The sequence below is a fragment of the Stegodyphus dumicola genome, chromosome 10, assembly GCF_044657685.1.
Source record: "Stegodyphus dumicola isolate Sdum_Otavi_A_Nest chromosome 10, ASM4465768v1".
NCBI classification, from domain to species: Eukaryota; Metazoa; Arthropoda; class Arachnida; order Araneae; family Eresidae; genus Stegodyphus; species Stegodyphus dumicola.
In genome coordinates this window covers 34,076,662-34,098,267 of record NC_140777.1, presented here as the reverse complement: position 1 = coordinate 34,098,267, position 21,606 = coordinate 34,076,662, and the positions used below count along the sequence as shown (strand labels likewise).

The 21,606-nt window shown below is 35.2% G+C and overlaps 1 protein-coding gene across 1 annotated transcript in view; it reads left to right on the top strand.

Annotated features, from left to right (window-relative positions):
• LOC146994941 (uncharacterized) overlaps window positions 1-16,429 on the top strand; it is a 33,042-nt gene extending 16,613 nt beyond the window's left edge. The window contains exon 3 of the mRNA XM_085826051.1: window positions 16,208-16,429. Within this exon, the coding sequence (XP_085682177.1) occupies window positions 16,208-16,325 (118 nt within the window). The 3' untranslated portion in view covers window positions 16,326-16,429. The remainder of the gene's footprint in view (window positions 1-16,207) is intronic.
• The last annotated feature ends 5,177 nt before the right edge of the window (window positions 16,430-21,606 follow it).

Sequence of the window (21,606 nt, the reverse complement as noted above, 5' to 3'; positions counted from 1 at the left end):
GAATGAAGACGACTTGAATACTAATGGCGAACCAGGAGATGAAAAGAACTGGATCGTTATATCAAATTCATTTATTCGCGTCGTAACGAGAGGAAAAAGTGAAGGATAAAGGTACTTAATAAGATTAAAGGGATCGTATTCATTAGGTTAATGAATATGAAGTCATATTTTATTCATTATTTTTTGCATTTTAAACGCAATTAACATGCGTAACAAAATTCTAATTAATAGTACGTAACACAGCGCAGCCCTTTTTTTTGCTTATAGAAATATCCCTCCGAATGTGAATGCTTTGATTTCAATCGGATCTTGTTTAGTAAAAATTAAATAAATGAAAATCGAAATATGACAAGAAAACTTCAAAATGAGGATTTCGTATTACCGTAATAGTTCGAAAAAGAGTTTGTTATTCAAAATTTTGAAATACTCAAAAATTATATTTATAACATTAGTTAATGGAAACCCATCATAAGTATTTAATTACATGTAAAATGCGTTTAACTTTTTGCATTTAAAACTGATATTTCTAAGAACACTTTCAACATAAATAATAATAAATAAGTAATGAAACATGTTTCTAATACTGGTAATTGAAAATGAATGGTACAAGAAAGATATAGGAAATGCTGCAAGGAAATGAATGTTACTCGAGTCTTGTGCGATAAATTTACTTTCACAAATACAAGTATAATATGTATTTTTTACTTTCCACTTTTCATTTGGTAAATTGAAATATTCATCATTTCCGAAAATATTCTCCAGAGTCAAACTTTCAAAATGGTGGCATACGCGAAAGATGAAGCTTATTCTATGCTAGAATATGCGGAAACAGGACATGTAACCATAGTTCTGAGTCATTTTCGGACAAAATTCGCTAAACAGGTACCTCAGCATCACATAATCGCAAGGTGAGTAAGAAAATTTGAAGAGACATTAGCTTATGCAAGGAAAAAAGCACAAGTCAACCATACATCGGCAATGCCATGGTGAGAAATATTCCTGCCACTTAAGGAAGTCCATCAAGTCAATGTGTCCTGCCAGCTGAAAACGTAACATACTGCAAGAAAGAATAGGGAGCTTGATACACAAGCGTCTTCAGTTAAATATTTGCAGATTTCACATGACACAAGTATAAAAACTGCAGATACATCAAACTGGAGAGAGCTTTAAATGGATTTTAAAGTGGATGGTTTTGTGGACAGACTTCTTGTTCACTGACGAAGCATTAGAAATTTTGTGTAGTGGTAAGCTGGATACTGAATCATACCATAGCTAAGTAGGGGTAAGCTGGATATTGAATCATACTTGAGTATGTGCACTAAAACTGAATCCTAAATATGGTTTTCAACAAGCAAACGTTTTCGGTACCATAACTAACCGCAGTGTATTTGGACTTGTCTTTCGCAATTCCACCATTACAGGCTTCATCTACATGGCATGCTGTAGGAGTACTTTTTTCCCATTTGAAAGAACAAGATCCGAACTTTATACTTCAACTTTATACTTTTCAAATGGACACTCCGCCACAACAACTTGAAAACATAAGCGATTATGTTGTGTACCAAAATTACATACAGATAGTCCAATCATCACGTAACAAAAATTCGATAAACATACCAAATTTAAATCTTTCTTTCCAATTCATTTTGGCAGATAAGTGCAGCAGCATATTATTAACCCATGTTCGATACTGATACACAGTTTTAAAGGCTTTAACTAAACTGTCTTAGATTGAAAAACACATAATCATAGCTACAAAAATATAATTTTTTATATAAGATTCCAAGTATCACATTAACATGGTAAATTCACAATAAAATCACAAATAATGACCACACTTACGTACTAACGCAACAGCTTGGCGCAGTTTGACTGCTTTACACTGGTATGCAAAAATTAAGGACGAGACGGTTTTTTCAATATAACTTTGTACAAAAGCTTTCCAAATCAACACATTTGATACCGTAAGATCCCCAATACGTAAGGACATGAGTAATGTAAGCAACACTTACTAAAAGAGAAATCAGAGGGATAAAAAGAAGCTTTATTGAAAACGTAGCATGGAGCGCAATGCGACTGAAGGCCGAAACATCCCTGTGATGGGTGTCCAGCAAGAAACATCCGGTCTTTAATAGGGGATATGATCTCCCCTGACTGCTAGGCAGGTTTCACAGCGTCTTCCCATGCTGAGAATGAGGGTCTCAATGAGTTGTTGAGGCATTGCTGCCCATTCGTCTTGCAGCGCCAATCGAAGCTCCGGAATCGTTACTGATGGTAAGGTACAAGCTGCCAAGCGTCTGCCTAGAAAATCACATACATGCTCGATGGGATTGAGATCCGGAGATCGTGCCGGCCAATCCATACGTTCAATATCCTCACTCTCTAAGAGCTGTTCGGCAGCTACTGTGCGATGACATAATGCATTGTCGTTCATGAAAAGAAACTGCGGACCCATAGCGCCTCTAAAAAGACGCACATATGGAAGAAGAATCTCGTTACAATAACGGGTCCCGTTGACTGAACCTGCGTCGAAGATGTGAAGGTCTGTGCGACTACCAAGCATGATGCCTCCCCAAACGAGAACACCGCCACCTCCATACCTGTCCCTTTCAATGATGTTCGAGGGATGATTGCGGCTTCCCCGCTCTCTCCTGATGAGTATGCGATGAGAATCGCTACTCAGACTGAATCTGCTCTCATCTGTAAAGAGTACTCGTTCCCATTCATTGTCTCTCCAATTCCGGTGTTCCCGGCACCACAGAGAACGCCTTCTCCGATGGGCAGGCGTTAGAAGTACACACCGTACAGGGCGTCGTGCAAACAGACCACCACCGTGCAGTCTTCTGGCCACGGTAAAACGCGATATCGGTCGTCCAGTCGCCTGTGTCGTGTGTCTAGCGATTTCTCCCGCTGTCTGCCGCCTGTTTCTTCTGGCCTGTAAGGCAATATACCGGTCATCTGCGGGTGTGGTTCCTCGTGGACGACCACTACTAAACCCCCGGATAGCTGTTCCTGTACTTTGAAATTGTCTCCAAAGTCGTGAAACGATGCTGTGAGCAATTCCGAACTCTGCAGCCACACTTGTCACACTGCGGCCTTCCACCAACTTCCCAATGATTCGACCTCGGGTAAAAGCATCCAGATGTCGTCTAACAGATTGATTATTCGCCATTTCTCGCTGAGGCAGCAACTCGGTGTGATTTTAACTGCTATACGGCGTGCAATCTCTTTGCCAGAAATACTGATCTTACACCGACAACATGCTTTATACTACTCAGACACTCCCCCATTACGTCTACCTGCATATCTGCGCATGTGCTACCGTACATCACCTTTCTTAATCTCCTGATTGGTCTTTCTGTCCGCTCTGCCTCTTCGTTCAGCTGATATGCTAATTTTTCGACTTCGTCCTTAATTTTTGCACACCAGTGTATACTGATTAAAACGTAAATGTTACTTCTTAGTTGCATGCTGGTGGTTTTCGTGAATTGTTTCGAAAGAAAATACCTAAATTATCGCTATTATCGTAAATCGGGGGGGGGACATTACCAACATATGATAAGAAAATACACTTTAACAATTTTAATTATCAGATAAGGTTCATGCGATAAGTTAAAAAAATATAATATTTACACTCTTCATCAAACCTTTCTTCAATTTTTGCGCTATTCAGCTTTCCAAGTGCACACGATCTGTTTTCGCTTTAAAAAAAAAAAAAAAAAAAAGGGATTATAGACATTCTGCATTGAGCAAACTTGGGCCACACCGGCTCTCTATTAAACATATCTCCTCGTTATTTTCTTCAGAGATTTTGCGGAAAAATTATATATTGCTGCAGAAATGTTACCTCAGTTCCTTTCATTGTTGGCAAATTCTAACACATAAAGACATATAAGCACACGATAGCACGTAAGTACCGTAATTAATTTATCATGATTTTGGGATTATTTCCTTAATACATACTGCTATTAAAAAATCAGATTTGCATGATCAATTCTACAGCTAAAAGAAGGTAAAGGGTACTTACATGAGCAGAATTTAGGGATCTAGATCTAAATTATAAGCAATGCTGAAAGATAGCGTTCCAAGAATTAAACTGTAAAGCCTTAACGTTGTCACTTATAGTCCTTAACACAGTTGGTTACTGTTTGCAGAGGGAAGCCGTTTTCTCTGTCACGCTAAATATCAGCTTAATGCTTTGCGAACGCAAAAACATTGAACAACTTCAATCATGAACATCTTTTAGCTCTCTCTTAACTGTCTGTAAAACTTGAATACTTCACCCCGTCGGACTGGAACCTTTTCAGTCATTTTTAAATGTCTCCAACACTGAAACACTTCATCAGTTTAGGGCAGGAACCTTTATCGCTCAGTCATTTCTTAAACGTCGGAAAACCAGGAACACTTCATCAATGCAGGGTTGGAACATTTATCGCTCAGTCAGTTCTTAAATGTTTGTAAAACTGGAACATTCCATCAGTGTAGGGCAGGAAAATTTATTGTTCGGTCTTTCCTAAGTCGTCACCAATAAAATGTTCTTTCTCCATCTCAGAAAATTGCACTCCTTTCTACTAGTTATAATCCGCAAATTTCTTCCTTTTTCCCCTTTTGTTCTTCAGCATGCTAAACTCTGATCTAACTCAAAGCAAAAAGAAGGAAATCTGAAAAAAGTCCTCTGTTTTAGACAAAATCTTTCCTATTCCTCCAGACGTAATTATTAAGTAAAAGCTAAATTCTGATGCAATCACGCCTCGCTTGCAGTTAATTGGTTAATCACAGTCCGCTAGAACCTTTTCCGAACCGATTATAATCACATAGCAATTACAATTCACTGCGCGTATTTTCTACAACGCCCCAAGAAACGTGAGTAGACTATTTTTCTCACTTCTTTCGCCGTGGAAATTCTCAGAAATAATTTCATGCCTCGACAAAACACCTTTCAAGAAAATAATCAGTCTAGTAGAATTTGGCCTACACTTTTCTTGCAGTACTATTCAAGGTGTGGTGTGGTGTGGTGGGGTATTTAATTATGGCAAAGTACACGAGGGCTATCTGCCTAAGGGGAGGGATGCCTTCGTGGTGGACTGTTCAAGGACCATTTAAACAATGACTGGCTCCATGCTTTAAGTCAAGCCTTTTTTTTTCCTTGTACAAAGATAAGGAACTATTTTAAGTGCGAAAAGTTTTGGTTACAAGATTGTAAAAAAATAATCCATTCTGACCATTCCTACCATTCCTAAGTCTATTCTGACTATTTTTGCGGGGCTTTTGTACGCACGGACAGAACAAAGGACCCTTTATTCCAAAACTGACTGTAAAACGGATTCAAAAGTGATATCTGTAAGTAAATACGTTAAGTATGTGTATCTCTCATAGTTTAAAATAGATTAGCCGTAAAACATTGAAGTTGAAGACTTGCTATAACATCTAGTTTTCAACTTCCTTTTTTTAAATTTCAACCGGCAATACCAAACATATAAGTATACAGTTTGAACCTTGTCGCATACTTTTTCCAAGAACTACAAAATTTCGGCTTCTGCAGAGCAGTTTGAATTCTAGTTTCTTCAGCAAGAACACCATTTGGTCATCTTTAGAAGTTAGTTAAATCACGCATAGAAGGTCGTGTTAAGATTTTAGTATGTTTGCGTTTTTCAATTATTATTTCAAATAGGTTTTCAGTTTTTAGCTGTTTAAAGCTCAGATTTAACCTTATTTACAGAAATCTCTAAGTGCAGGTTTTCATTTTCTTGATATTAAAAGTTTAGTTTAACATAATCGGGGACGTCTCAATTTTTTATTTTGTTTAAATGACTATTTTGCTCTTTATTTATACTTAATTTTTAATTTCGGATTAGCATATATTGGTTTTAGACTTTTTTTTTAATTTCAATGTACATAATGTAAAGTTCTATGTCTTTTTAATTGTCATTTTGGCACTATGTAATATTTTATTCCTTTTTCCAAGGTGTTTCGAAAATGTGCAGGGAAACTTCTGGTACATTTCAAATACACCCACCTCCATACCCGGCTCAAATGTTGTTACCTGGCTTTTCTTTTCGCAATCGTTTTTCGTAGGCATATACTTCCAAATACAGAAGCCAATTTTTTTTTAATTAATTTTTGACAAACAACGAAAATTAATTTTTAATGCGGTCTTGCCTGTGCTTATATTTGGGCACGTTTTATATTCTTTATGAAGAAATAATAAAAATACAAAAAATTTGATTTCCGTAAGACAAAATTTGACCAGGATATTTAATTTTAAATTTTGTAATTTGTGATGGCATTTTCAACTTGCCTTAAGGGATCGGTTAATTAAGAAGAATTCGAAGAAATAAGTTCGGCAAAAAAATGCGAATAATTTAATAAGCCATATATGGAAGTCATATGGTGTCCACATCAGATTTTTTTAGAAAGCTGCTGCATCCATTTACCTCCTTCAACGAAAACATTTTAACTTCTTCCTCGAGGTTTTCAAACCTTCACCACAAGGAAGCATTTTTTAAAATGCAGGTTAGCTGCTACGTGGCTCACTTCTCATTAAGGGAAGAAACAGCATTTTCTCTCTTTGCAACAGACACAAAAAGGGAAAGGGCTCCTTTATTCATAATAACAATTGTTTAGTTTTACCGGCGCCTGCATCTCATCTCATACCCCTAGTTTCTCCACCCTCCTGATAGGAATCTCACAACATTTAGAAAAAACCTTGAAGTCTGAATCCCTACATAACAATTACAGCAACCAGAATTTTCCAGAGCTTTGGTCGCGTTGATTCTAATGATATGACATTGATACTTTGGCATCTAAGATGACTCGATCTTGCGATTCTTTCCTTTGAGGCTGTGAAATGATAAATATGTGTTCGCAACCTCGCTTTCATAGAAACGGATAGGCGATGCAGTTCTCTCGGCCAGGATATACTTAGGTGAGAGCGGTAAAAACCTAAATTATCGTATCACTGTTAGCCGTGTCACGAAAACACCACAATCAAACATCTGTATTTAACACCACCGTCGAACATCTGAATTTCTATAGGAATTTTAACTATCTCAACAGGCACAGCGCCTTCCTTCTTCCTTCCTGATATTACACTCTCAATTCCCGCAACAGGATATAATGCCAAGCTCTAATTTGTTTATTCCACTGACGGGACACAAGAGATTAATGAGCTTCTTTTCCAGAGGACCAGTTGTTCTGTCAATAACAAAAATAAAGAAAAAGAAAAATAAATTTTCATATTATATTTGTATTGCTCAAATACATCTGTCACAAAGCAGACTAAATGTTTATTGTCTAAAAGTAAAACCGGAAATTTTATTTGTATTTGGACATAAAAATATTTTGAAAAAGAAACGAAAAGCTCTCTCCTCCGGAAATGCAGAGAAAGCACCGAAACAGAGCCGTGTAACTAATCTCTATTTAATTTCTCATTTCCCCTCGCGTATTTAAAATTTGAATCCATAAACGAGAATGGAAATTCAGAATAGCAACCTAAAGAGAATTACCAAAACGCGGAAATTCATCCATTTTCTGTCGAAAATCCCTGCGGCAAAGCAAAGTAAAATAACAAAACAAATGTTCATTAAAAACTCGTTAGAGTACAATTAATTGCGTGGGGCGAAAAACCCTAACGCGCTTTCAAGAAAACTTCCCCCTCGGTTTTACATTTTTAATAAGCCATTACAAAATAATGCATTGCCCGAATTCATGGATGTTATTAGTTTACAGCACTTGACGGTATAATCTCGCTTTTCGGGGGAATGGTATTGTTACACTTTTCGAAGGAAATGATCCAAAAGTTATTGGCACATTTTAAAACTATTATTGCTGTCTAAATATTTTGTGCCCATTAGTACTAAAACTGTTATGCTGTCCACAATACTCCAGCTTCATTACTAAAGTTCAAATTTTATAATCAAAAATTGCTACTTGTCCTTACGTTGCCCGGATTTAAGCATCAATAAAAGCAAACAGATATTAGTAATCTAAAATCTTCTGATTACATTTTAATACAGGTGTGGCCGAACTTCTTATCAGTAATCAGACAGTTAATTGTATAAGCCCTTCCTGCAAGTAAATGCAACTAGGTTTGACCATGTCTCAACTGAAAACGCCTCCATATTAGGCAGGAGGTGGAAACTAATAAAAAATCACCTCGGAGAGATACTACAACAATTCCATTTTGTGAAGAACCACGGGACCTCAATCCCGAAATGCAGACTTACGCAAAACTATCTCTCTCAGAGCTAACATCTCTGAACCATCCCCCCGGGCGATCGTCTTACTTCAAACGTACACAGACCACGACGGGAGGATGCGAAAAAGGACTCCGTGTTCATGGCCGTCGCGCAACCTAGTCGGATGGCCGAAGATATTTACATCTATATTACAAGCATCAACTGCCCTTTCTGGAAATAGGAACGGGGTTTGCATTCTTATACCCTCCGCTGCCGGGAATGTCTAAATAAGATCCCAGCCAGCACATTAGTCGACCCCCGGGGGGGATTCCTATCAGTAGACACACGTTAAAATTCAAGAATGCTCAAGAGCTGCAACTAAATTTTTCAGAATTCGTTTTGGTTTGATTTATTTAATTACGGAAAGCACAAGAGAGTTGTCTGTTGTTGGAAATGGACAGATGCCTTTGCGTAAGAAAATTGGCTCGTATCCACGTTACACATGGGAAAAATCACGAAAACTTCTATGCGGCTAGCCCGTCCGGCTGTAATCGAACTACTGTTCAGCGACTTTATCGCTCGGCTGCTCGTAGGCCTTTCAAGATTCGCAACAAGGCATTATATTGTTTTAACAATAATGAAACAATTTATAAATATAAAGAAATGCTTCAACTAAATTAAGAAGATTTTCATATTTTTTTCATTAAATGTGGTGCCTAAATACAAATAAAAAAATTTATTACTCCTGCTGTGTACATTCAGGAAAGTGTTTCTCCTACGATATAAATTTTCAAGTCTTTGGATTTTTTGTTTTTAAGATAAAAAGTTTCTATTCAATAACTTCAAATAGTAATAGCGTTTGACATTCTTTGGTAGCATAAACTGGTAACAAGCTCCTAACAGACGTAGAGCGAATTATCACTATGTCTGGACAAAACTACAGTCTCAAGAAGGTTTAAGAAATATTTTTATTACATCAGAACGTTAACATAAAATATTTCTCTCATGCTTAATAAATCAGTCAACTACTTGTGGAGATATAATTAAGGCATCAGTCAAATTCAAGATTTATAACCAAGTCTATTAGTCCAAGAAAACGCAATTGGTTTAATGCGATGTTGGCTGAAAATCTTCTCTCCGTAACAATTTAACTGTTGACAAGTATAATGGAAATGCTTGAACATGCCTCCATATTAGGCATAACAGCCGAATAATACAATCTTATCTGAGTAGCGAAACCTAGTAACGTGGCCTCAAGAGGCAAAAGCACTCTGTATCTTATAATCCGGAAAACTTCGACTAAATTACCCTTGAGCTTGATTTGCATTTTGGTAGGGAAACGAAAAGAGAAGTGACAGTAAAAATCTAAATCATAAAATAATTGGTTATTCATAATAATAGTAATTTTACATAGTTACTAAATTCATCTACACTCTAAGAGATATGCAAATTTATTATTTAGATAAACAAACACATATATTTCTTGAAATAACAGATAAAAGAAGCATTCTCTATTTGAGCTTCTAATTTTTTTTTTTTTTTTTTTTTTTTTTTTTTTTTTTTTTAGTCCAAAGGGATTTGAATCCCGAAGGACTATTAGTTTCGTTTTGGCATTTTGCGTCGGACTCATAAATGTCGGTTCACTTTTCAAACTGTTGCCACAAAATGTTAGAGTCCTGCATTATATTTGAAGAAATTAAATAATGAAAAATCTGCATAAATGTATGTATATTTCTCGTATTGTGATAAAACAACGGTACATAGAGTCATCGAATTTTGAATAACGTAATCCTCCAACGAATATGAGCATGTGGAAGACCAAATTTGAAATTTGAAATTTGTTTTATGATCGATTTCCTATTTTTTAAAACTTTGACGAATTTTTGATTAACAAACTCAAGGATTTCAAAGCGAGCAATGGCAACGTTGTGCAGAAAAAACATTTTTATCTCCAGCGCGTGAGTCTCTGTATCGGAAATTCTAAAGATATGCTCGTTTTAAAACTATTTTGCGATATTGCAGTTGCACTGGATCTTATGGTTTAAGTGCGAGGAACATGATATTTAATAAAGAAAGGTAACACACAAAATGTTAAAAAACGCCCCTTTGGACGTAATTCAAAATCTGAAACATTTCAGTTTTTTTTTTTTTTTTTTTTTTTTTTTTTTCACGGAATATGTTACGCTGTTTGATCTGAAGTCAGTGCAAACAAAAGTTTATTTTTATCTATTACCAAACAATTAATCTTTTGAAATTTTGAGTTAAATTCAAAATTCTTGCCAAAACAAATATTGTTATGTGAGCATTTAAAACACTCAACTAACGCAATGAGGAGCGTAACCTCTAGGGCAGGTAAAAACGAATAGCATAATTTGTAAGAAACAGCAACTCTTTTCTTTAACATAACGAAAACTGCTCAGCTTGGGTATGAAAAAACTCAACTTTCATTTCAAAAGCATTAAAAGTAATCGATAAAGTAAACGTTGAAACACTTACATATAACAGTGTGACACAGTCCTGTTTGACATAAATCAAATTCAACCGTTTCAACCACGCTGAAATCTCACGTATTAGACATGCTGCAAGAAAACTTCGAAATGGCATATCGGTTCATTTGAGTTTTCCAATTTTATATCCTCTGGCAAATAGTGGAATGAGTTTCATTATGCAAAATATCGAATTCCATTAACAAAAACAAAACATAAATAAAAATTCTTAATAATTAAATGCATATTATTTTAAAGTGACGTATATTTTCTGTTGTCATGTTTAAGAAAAGCATTTTTTTCCAATAATATAATTGATTAAAATAAATATAATTTCAGTTATTATTATGCTTTTCCTCTGGTTATTGTTTTCATCTAAACTGAATTTGAGAACAAAAGAAAACGTAGTAATCTGCATGGTAACATAAAAAGCTTTACATTGGAGTGAAAACTAGAATAGTAAGTTTAAAAAGCTTAGCTTAGAATATGATGAACGTAAATGCATGCCTTTGAAAAAATAATCCATATTAGATATACAACGCATGTTGCGGAGAAACTACAATTTGAGATATAAAAACTGTTTTAAAATAAGCCTTCAAAGTTACGGTTTTCTCTAACATATAGTAGCTTTTCTCTCCATACGACTAAAATGAGCACCAAACATGTGGAATTCGAACTTTGCCTTAAATCACTTAATTTCTTAATTCGATGGGAATTAGAATATCATCATATACAAATATTTTGGTTCCTATCCCCTAGTGGAAATTACAATTAAAGATAGCTAGTGTCATTTCGCAATGGCGTTTTCAGACCTACGGACACGAAACGGAATAAGAAACTTTTCTAAGGAACGTGTTTCTTCCCTAATTAGTTTTAAAGGCTTTTTACAACCAGCTTTGCGAATGCAACTGCATTTAGCGATTTGTTTTACTTATGAACGCACAAAATTTTACGACGTTTCGTAAACAATTGCCCCTGAAGATCTGCTTCGTGTCAATGAGTCAAATTAATGAAGATCTGTACAGTATAATTATGGAAGGTCTTCCTTTATACTAAATATTTAAATATTTTTCAAACTGTTTCTGATTGCATTTTGCGTGCATGTATTGGTTTAAAACTGATGTGCATCACCAGGGTAGCACATTGATAATGTATTTGTGTTTTCTGATGTTCCGACAGTGGTAAAGAGCTGTAAAAGGTGCGGGCTCTTAAAACAAATTTATATGTTTATATTTATATATTATTTCTGAATATATATATATTATTTCTGTTTATATATATATATTATTTCTGAAGCTTGTGGAGAAAGCGAAAGGCCAGAGCTCTGTTTTTCTAATCTGTTTATATGTTTGATCCTCCTGAAAGCTTCGCGTGATTGTGGTCAGGAAGTAAGATAGAATTTCTTTTTTATAATTTAAGGCTCTATGTTAATTTTCAACATTACAATGAATGAGTATGCTTTAAACTGTAATTGTTAATTAACTACTTTGTTTGTAAACTCAAATCATTCGGTTTGTTAAGCAATTGTCAACCGGTTGTTGTTTGTAATTTGAAAGATTCATTAAAGATCTTGTATCAGCTCAATTCCACAGTTCTGGAACCAGAATATATTTACCAAACATTTTAGAAGAGATTTTAAGGATCTTATGTTCTTAGCCATGTCATTTGTTGACGGGTTCTTTGAATTATAAATGCATGAGAGCTTAATCTAATGTAACGGTCCAAATAATTTTGAAAGATTCCTTTAGAGATGCATCCTAAGTCAAAAAGGACAAACTTAGGTGAGAATTTGGCAACTGCTATCTCCATCGAAATAGTTCTCTAGTGTTCCCAAATATTCTATACTTGTTCAATTTTTTCTCAAAGTCTACTTTTCTCATATGTGCAGTTCGGTCAAAGAAGCCTCAACTAGTGAAAATTATTTAAAGCTTTAAATGATATTGTAGCTTTTAACATAGTCATAATGTCACTAGTTACTATGTATGATAGTCTGCATGACTATGGACACTATGACTGTTAGCAGCTGCTAATAATGGCTGAATTTAATACAAAATTACCAAAGAAAAATTTAAGCGAATGCTAAGTAATTACGTTTGCATACGACATGTCTATATGATCGCTTCTATGCTTTAGGAATTTTTGTTAATGTCATGACACCATTTATATGTTTATAATACTCATATAAACCTTAGAGATTTTATTTTAGCTGCATATGCTACAAACATGATGTAGCTAAAAACTCATTTTTATTTTCTATCTCATTTAAGTAAAACTGTGCAATTTAAAAGTGCATTTTATTTAATAATAAATCTGACCGAAGTGACTTAAAATGCATTTATTTCAGAATGTAAATAATGTATTTAACTTGCAATACATACAATTTATAATTTTTTACAGTTAAAAACAAATTTTAGCTTTTATATTGTTATTTTAATGAATAAGTGAGTTTCCTGAAATTATACATTGCCTTCTTCTGAACAAAAACGTTTTGCCTGTTTTTCTTAAGCTAATACGTTACTCATAGCGGTCACTTTATATTTATCTTCGTAATTTAAGCATGTTAGAAATGTCTTTCTAAACTTTTTGGAGTGTTTAATATGTTACTTTACTTTATCTTTGCCACAGCAACAGCACTGTGGTACTCTATACTGGTGATTGAAAACCAGTGAGTCACCAAAATCCAGGGTCACTGACGTCAATGATAACCATAAGATTGATGGTAACCAGAATAGCTCGATTTTAGTCAATGGTATCCTTCGGTTTCATATGATTTTATTGATTTAAGCTAAATTAACTGAGCCGCCCTACATCATTTAACTGACCACCGGTGACTAAACGTCATTGGTCATTAACTTGCAGGTCACCAGAGACCAACAACTTCAATGGAAATTAGCAACGTAAAACAATTAAACTATTAAATTTTATTTTTAAAAATAACTCAAATTTACTCCACTGTCCCATACTGGCGAGCTATAGAGTGACACTAAGGGACCTTCAATCTATACGTCATTGGTGACCATAATGGATACCGAAGGAGACTGTTAATTAAAAGCTTTGTGCCTCGATTTCATAGTAGTTATGTGTTTAAATTTATTCCACTGCCCTACTTCGGAACCTATGAATTAACCTCCAAGCGACCCTCAGTTTGTAGGTCACCGGTTTCCAACAGCTCTCAGAAGTACCGATGTGCGTCAATTTAATTCTAAGTTATAAATTTACCGAACTGTCTTCTAATAGGGTTTATATATACGAGTACGTAGGGGAGTCAACTGAAAACCATAAAAGTAGAAATAAAAATCCGCATATGGCGCCAGTGAGCTGTAAGTTGGCATGCCTGTTTGCGACAGTATGCCGGATGTCTCCTAGGTGGCAGCAGCTGGCAGATGCACAAAAACCGGCGCAACAACTGTTCCAAATGGCAGCCCCACTAGCCACATGCACCAGCGAGGAGCAGCGTTCTGTGATTCGGTTTTTGCGAAGTGAAGGTGTGAAACCTATTGACATTTTTAGGCGAATGAAGGTTCAGTATGGAGATGCGTGTTTGTCACAGCCACAAATCTATGAATGGTGCCGGAAATTTGCAAATGGTGTTACGTCCGTGGCCGATGCTCCACGCCCCGGCCAGGCTCGGCGCGTAGTGACTCCAGAGACCATTCAGCCGTTGAAGCCATCGTTTTGGAAAACTGCTGTGTGACAATAGACGAAATTGCAACATGTGTACACATGAGTCATGGATCGGCACATCATATTGTGCATGATGTTCTCCAGTTTCATAAGGTGTCTGCAAGATGGGTGCCCCGACAACTGACGCCTGAACTGAAACAGCGACGTGTTGATGCGTGCGAAGACCTTTTGCGGCGTGCTGAACGTGACGATAATGCCTTCCTGTCACGAATCGTCACTGGTGACGAAACATGGGTGCATTACCATCAGCCTGAAACAAAACGAGCGAGCAAAGAATGGCGCCACTCCTCATCACCGAAACCCAAAAAGTTTCGGACACAGCCGTCTGCAGGGAAGGTTATGCTGACCCTCTTTTGGGACGAAAAGGGCATCATCTTGGAACTACACGCCACGACGAACCTCTGTGACGAGTGCTACGTACTCGGACCTCCTAAAAAATCATCTCCGGCCTGACATCAAAACGAAACGACGTGGATTGCTGTCAGCCGGTGTGCTGCTGCAACACGACAATGCACGGCCCCATACGGCGCGTGCAATGGTTGCGACCATCACAGAGCTGAATTTTGAATGCCTTCCACATCCTCCTTATTCGCCAGACCTCGCACCGAGCAATTTCCATCTGTTTGGTCCGCTCAAAGAAGCAATGGGCGGCAGGAAGTTCCACTCCGATGAAGAGGTACGCAACGCGGTGCACGAGTGGTTGCGCCGTCGCCCAAAAGACTTTTTTTCTGCAGGTATTCAGGCTCTTCCGAAACGCTGGCGGACTTGCATTGAACGAGGAGGGGACTATGTTGAAAAATGATTTACTTCTGTACCCTGTGTGACAAATAAATAATATTTAAAAAAATAATTATGGTTTTCATTTGACTCCCCTAAATAATTACTAATACAAGGTGACGCATATATTCTAATCACAAGTTTAACTGGAAACCTTGTCAGAATGAATGTGTTCATGTGTGAAGCATTTACATTAGTCAAGCAATTAATATGTCATAGATCGTTAGCCGGAGTAGTTGTGCATTTCAGTGGTGAAAGACTTCATTCAAATAGGATTTGCCTCGATGAGCATTGCTGTGGTGAATATCGTTACAACTGTGGGTAAGATAGTTGATGGATTCAATGTGATTCCAACAGACGGCGCAACGGCAAACAAAAGAAAGGCTGTCTTTCTACAAATATTTCCAAATTATTTCATTTTGCGTTGGGAATATGACTTAACCATCTCTCTTTCAGATTTGAAAGCTCTGTTCCATTTCCTCTGAGCTGCTTGAAAAAGAAAATCTTTACCTATCGTTTGCGAATTACTGACGAACTCAACACTCTCATCGTCCACGAAGTACATAGTACACGCTATAGCTATACCACAGGATATTTTGAGATGCATGGAAACCACTCAGCATTGCTTCGAACAATATGCATTCCAATCATAAGAAGAACATGTAAAAGCTATTTTCATGATTCCTTGTTTCCAGTATTATTCGCAATACATATAACACCAAAATACCTTGGTGCATACTGTTATTTCCCAATTACATATAATTACTACAAACGCTCACAGTCTTTTTGTTGTTATTTAAAATTTGTAGTTAGGGCAAACTCCACTCTGTGCATACAAATGATAGAAAATTTTGTGAACTTCTGGAACATTGTTTTTTTCATTAATCGAAAGATGTTTTAACGAAATAGTATCTCATTTAATGTAGAATCGTTGGTTTAAATCCTCTTAGCTGTTACATTGACTTATTCAAATCATATATAATACGATTAATTGAGAATATATTTTTTATAATTTTATTATAAATCGAAATATATATTTCCTTCGCCCGTGGGTAATTTAATGTAATTTTATCGTATTTTCAGCCTCCTGCGAAAGAGGGACAGCTTCCACCTCGCCAATGCAGAAGGAGAAATAGAAGTTTTGGAATGCAATTTTGAATCTCCCTCTCTAGAAGAAGCAGTTAAAGTTACAGTTTTATGAAGGCTGTTCACAAAACAATGTTTTAATATTCGAAGTGAACTTCTTACATATAAATATAAAAATTATTTGGAGTGTTATGTCCAAAATAAAGGTTTTTTACAGTTTCTAAATTCTCATGTGTCTTTTATTTACCTATTTATACACTTTTCCGGTCAGTAGTCCGGCTTGGAAATGGATTCCCAAGTTTTTCCCAGAATTATCTCTGTTTTGTACGCAGGAAGACTGTGAATACATTCAAGACCAACGAACTGGATTCTTAGTTCAGTGCATAGTTACGAAACTAAACGCATATTTCTGGATATATAGATTTATTATACTTGCTTTCTGTTATGATATACATTTACTTTTGCAGCCATGCTGTCCAGAATATAGTTAGTTATACAGCTGAACGAGATAAATTTAAATGATAACTACATTTTTAGAGTACTAAGTTGAGTAAATCTAACTTAAACTCCTTAAAATTTAATGTAGACCGACAAGAAAGTTATCGCTCCGGCTGCAGAAGTATAACAAAGTCCTAATAAGGTTATAAAATAATCGTTTAATTTGAAACTTATCAAAATATCCATTTGTTCATACCAATCAATTTTTCGGACATTAAATAACAGAAAATTAAAGTTACAAATTGAAGTGTATTCGTAGCTAGAGACTACAATATCTGGCATAATAAAACATTACCTCAAACTCTGCGGGATTTAACTTCGGTTAGCAAAATGGCTAATGCCAAAATACTCACTTAGCAGATTTCGGTGAGAGAAAGTGCAAACTGCGGGCGTCGCTGCCAAATTCTCCATCTCTAAAACTTTTAAGAACCGCCTACTCATTTGCATCCTGGTGAGAGCTGAGAACCAATTAAAGGAAAAGTGACAATACAGATTTAAATCATAAGAAAGTGGATTAATTAACATAAGCCATACACATTATACTCAGTCAAAGTCAAAATTCTATTAATATTTTATCAATTAATAGAATTTTGACTTTTCGTATTCTTTTCAAAATTTCTGAAATATTACATTGCGTTACGTTATAGTTGCATTACGCTACCCTTCGAATTACAAATCATGCACTTGCTTTGGCAAGTACTGCCATAGCAGTGTCCTATACAGGAGATTGAAAACTCTAATATCAACGGTTTCCAATAACCTTTATGGTAACCAGAGTCCGCCCGTTGCAATCAAGTGTGTTTTTTGGTTTCATTTAATTTTAGCAGTTTATCAAGTTTAATATCAAGCACCTGCCCACATCAATTTCTTACTAATTGACGTCTAAGGATCATCAGTCAGCAGGTCACCAGCAACTGTCCGCCATGGTAGACATCAGTGTGCTTCATTTAAATTCTAACTTAAATCTCTGCCTAAAATTACAACATCGGCGATTCTTAATTGGCTACCAATTATAAAAAACAAGGGGACGCTTATTTTATCGACCATTTTGACTGGAAACGTTCCTCACTTTGATTGAAAATAGTTCAGCTGCTGAAAAAATTATTCTAGATATTGAGTTTATAATATATGATGATAAAGTAACTTTCATTAATTTAAATAAAGTACCTCGCGTATAAAAATAGCCATATGAATAGGAATTATAACGGAACAAATCAGAGCTTCCACAGCAAGCGATATTGCTATAAAAACCAGGAGCTAAAAAGGCAGAATAAACAGAATTCTCCTTAATAAGATGGAATATAGCAAATCATCAAAACTACTCACACGGCAAAGACAGGAATGTCCAAGCAAAATGCTGTTTAGTATAACAGACGCAGATATTTGAACTAGCTAACTGATGTCCGCTTACAGTCTATTTGTGCGGTTGCTTAAGAGGAAGGGTAAGCATATAAGGAAAATTGCTCCTGAAGTTTTGAAAATGCGTTTTCTTAAAACCACCAGAAAATCAAACAATATGCAAGAGATAGCCAAATATCGTCAGTCTGGAGCCAAACGTGTCGCTACAACTCAGTACCAACGTTTTCTGAGCATATGTTTATTTCTACTTGAAATAGCTTTGCAATTCAGATATCAGTCGGCTCATAATTAAACCATCTAAAATATTATACATGTATAAGTATTTACAAAAAAATAACAAATTAAGATTCAAAATTCAGAAACTCCAAAATTTCTAAATTAAACAAAATGCATTAATAAACAAACATAGCTTTTAATTGTAGATTTATTAGGATTTTTTCTTCACGCAATGGCATCACTGGCGAAATCGCATAGATGATACACGTGACGTAACTTAACATAACGGCAACCTAATACTCCAAAATATTTTGAAAGTCTCCGCTATGGATGTTTCTGATGGCAATACTGTTTGCTGGATAAAAAAAAGCTAATATCATTTTTATCTATAATATCGTAATACTTCATAAGCGATCAGTTAATGTTTTCTAGAACAGATTGAAGGAATTAAAGAGAAAAAAAATGTAAAATGTTCTTAGACCAAAATAGCAATTCTCTTTCCCTTCAGATGCTCGTGACATCCCTCTTTCCACCCCAAAAACAAAGTCATTTATCCCCCCTCGTCAAAAGAATTTTATCGATTGCCGAGTGAAAAAGGGAAATTTAACGCATGGTTAGTTTTATGAAGAACCTCCAGGGGGTGGGTGAGATGATAATTTTTCCCCTCCTGCTTTTTGCCGTCTTAAAAACGAACCAGGAAGACAGAAAAAAAAGGGTTATAATAAAAAAGGAGGTGCAGCCATTCATCATATTTGGCAGGCACAATACCCTCTAGTGAGATGATGGCCGCTCTAGGGTAAAAGGATACGGATATTACTTGCCGCAGGGAAGTTTTAGCCAGAGAAAATATCCAGCATCACAGTGTCTGAGACCAGAAACTGTGAGTGGTTTTAGGGAGAATGAGTGATATTCATCCTTCTATTATTGTATTTCGTTACGAAAAGTGTGACAGACATTTTTTAGCCCAATAAATATATTGCTTCCACATAAGGTGAAAGACAGGTGTATTATCCTTAAAATAAGCAAACTATCACACAATGTCGATTGCAACAACGAGTTCTCGAATTTCCGATCTTTTTATTTGCGATTGATTTTTTTCGCCTTTAACTTAAAATAATAATAAATAAATAAATAAAATATTAGCATGCGAGTCTGAAAACTACACATCGCAATGTCCCTCAGAGGGAAATGTATCGTTAACAATATAAAATATGTAAAAAATTGCACAATATATTTTGATTTATCTTCTGCCATAAAAATGAATCAGCTGTTTCTAATTTATAAAACTAAGTCTTTACTGTTGAATAAAATTAAAAACCCAATTCAAAAAGAATTTCAACTTTCAAAACTCCCCGTTCTATTCTATATTTCTTTTTTTATATTAAATGGTGTAAGCAGAAAACTTTCAGAATGTTTAAAAGCGTGAATTGCATGTAAATAAAATTTAAAGTAACACTAAGTTTTAAATGTTATTATGGAGGCACCTAATGGGCAGCCACATATTACTTAATATAAGAGCAAGATGAAAGAGGGAAAAGGTTTTTAACACTTACAGAAACAAGTGGAGCAAGCTTCGAATGAATCATTTCAAAATTTAAACTTAAAAATTCTACTTAAAAGTGAAAATTCAGTGCCTTAATTTTTATCCCAAAAGAAAAGTTTGCTTATTTTACAATGCTTTGAAATTCTCTAAAATTTTATGTGATCTTTAATAGAAAACTAAAGCAAAGAAACTTGTTTAAAATTTAGATTTATAGTCTAATTTTCTGTAAACTGAACCTGATATTTTCATTAAAATCCTTTTGTTTGTTTTTAGATACACTATAAAAGATTCTATCATTTAGAAATTCTGGACAAATGTTTAAACATCGTTGAGCAAATCTATATATTTCTCTAAAGAATCTCTATAGAAACTCTATAGAATCTATATCTAAAAAGGACTCGAACCTTTATAACCGGGAACCGTTATGCAGATGTAATGAAAATTTCATGGCTTGAAACCATGCTTTAAAATAAAGTAAATCCAAATAAAAATATCTTGAAAGTAATAAGTCAATGATAAAGTGTTCACAAATTAAGGAACTGAAAAAACCTTAAATGGTAAAATCATAAATGAAAATTAATGCCATGTACAGATATGTGATGCTTTAAACGACAAACACGAGCAAGAACGAACTAGAAAATGCGAATTTTTAAGTCCAACAAAACTAAAGTCGCTTCATCACCTATGGAGCTTGTTTAACTACTATTACAGTAAACTTCTTCAATGGCAGAGACTGATAATTCAATATGTTTTATCTATGAATATGGAACGCAAAGACTTTAACACATAAAGGAATGAAGATAATCGTTAAATTTCCATCCATATTTGTCAGTGGAAAATGATAAATTAAACAATAATATCGATTCTTTAGCATTAGTAAATAGAAATTTCCTCGTGAATCAAGTGACTGCTTGAAGTCTTCGTAACGAAAGAACCGATACTCAAGTAATTTCAGTCTCAAATTGCAGTTTAATTACCTTCGAAAAGTGAAACCTAAGTTGTTTTACTTTGAGTGAAATTAAATTGAAATTAGTCTGTTTCTGCAGAAACAGACTTCTGCAGGCCGTTTCTGTAAAGATGAAAACTGAAGTGAGTTTCAAGCACTCTTTTCATATCACTTCATTAACCCAAAGACTGATCTTTTGTTTCACAAGGTCCAAGTTAAAGAAGACATTTTTAGTCACATTAATATTTGTATTATCCTATAATTTTGAATAGCCTCGTGGTTATTTTCAAACATTGCATGAATGACTGACATGAAGGGTAAATATCACTCTTCATGCAGAGTAACAAAGTACCAATAACACCATAATGGTTACATTCATTATGCAATATGTTTTACCTTTTCCCAAATAATAATATAAAAAATATGACGCGGACACCACATGGCTTTCTTGTACGAAATATTAAATTATACGCGCTTTTTTTTTTTTTTTTTTTGGCTGCATTTTGTTTAAATTTATTTCCTGGAACTTCATTAGAGACAGATTTATCGCTTAATTAATTCAGGTCCATTTTAAAGCAATTTTATACCCTTTTGGGGGGGGAAAGAGTCGTTTATTCTATCCTTAAGTACAGGTGTACTTAATGTACCTCCGCAGTAGCCTTTTGGGGGATAATGTAAGTTATTTTCTTTATCCTTACTGCGCACTTCGTCGTGTAATTAAAAGCACGTCCATCTAGCATTGGAAGTTCTGGAGTTTGAATTCCGGTGCCCATTTTTCATGCTTCCTGCTTTAAAAAAAAAAAGTTAATGACTCTATAAAACTCTATTTATTTC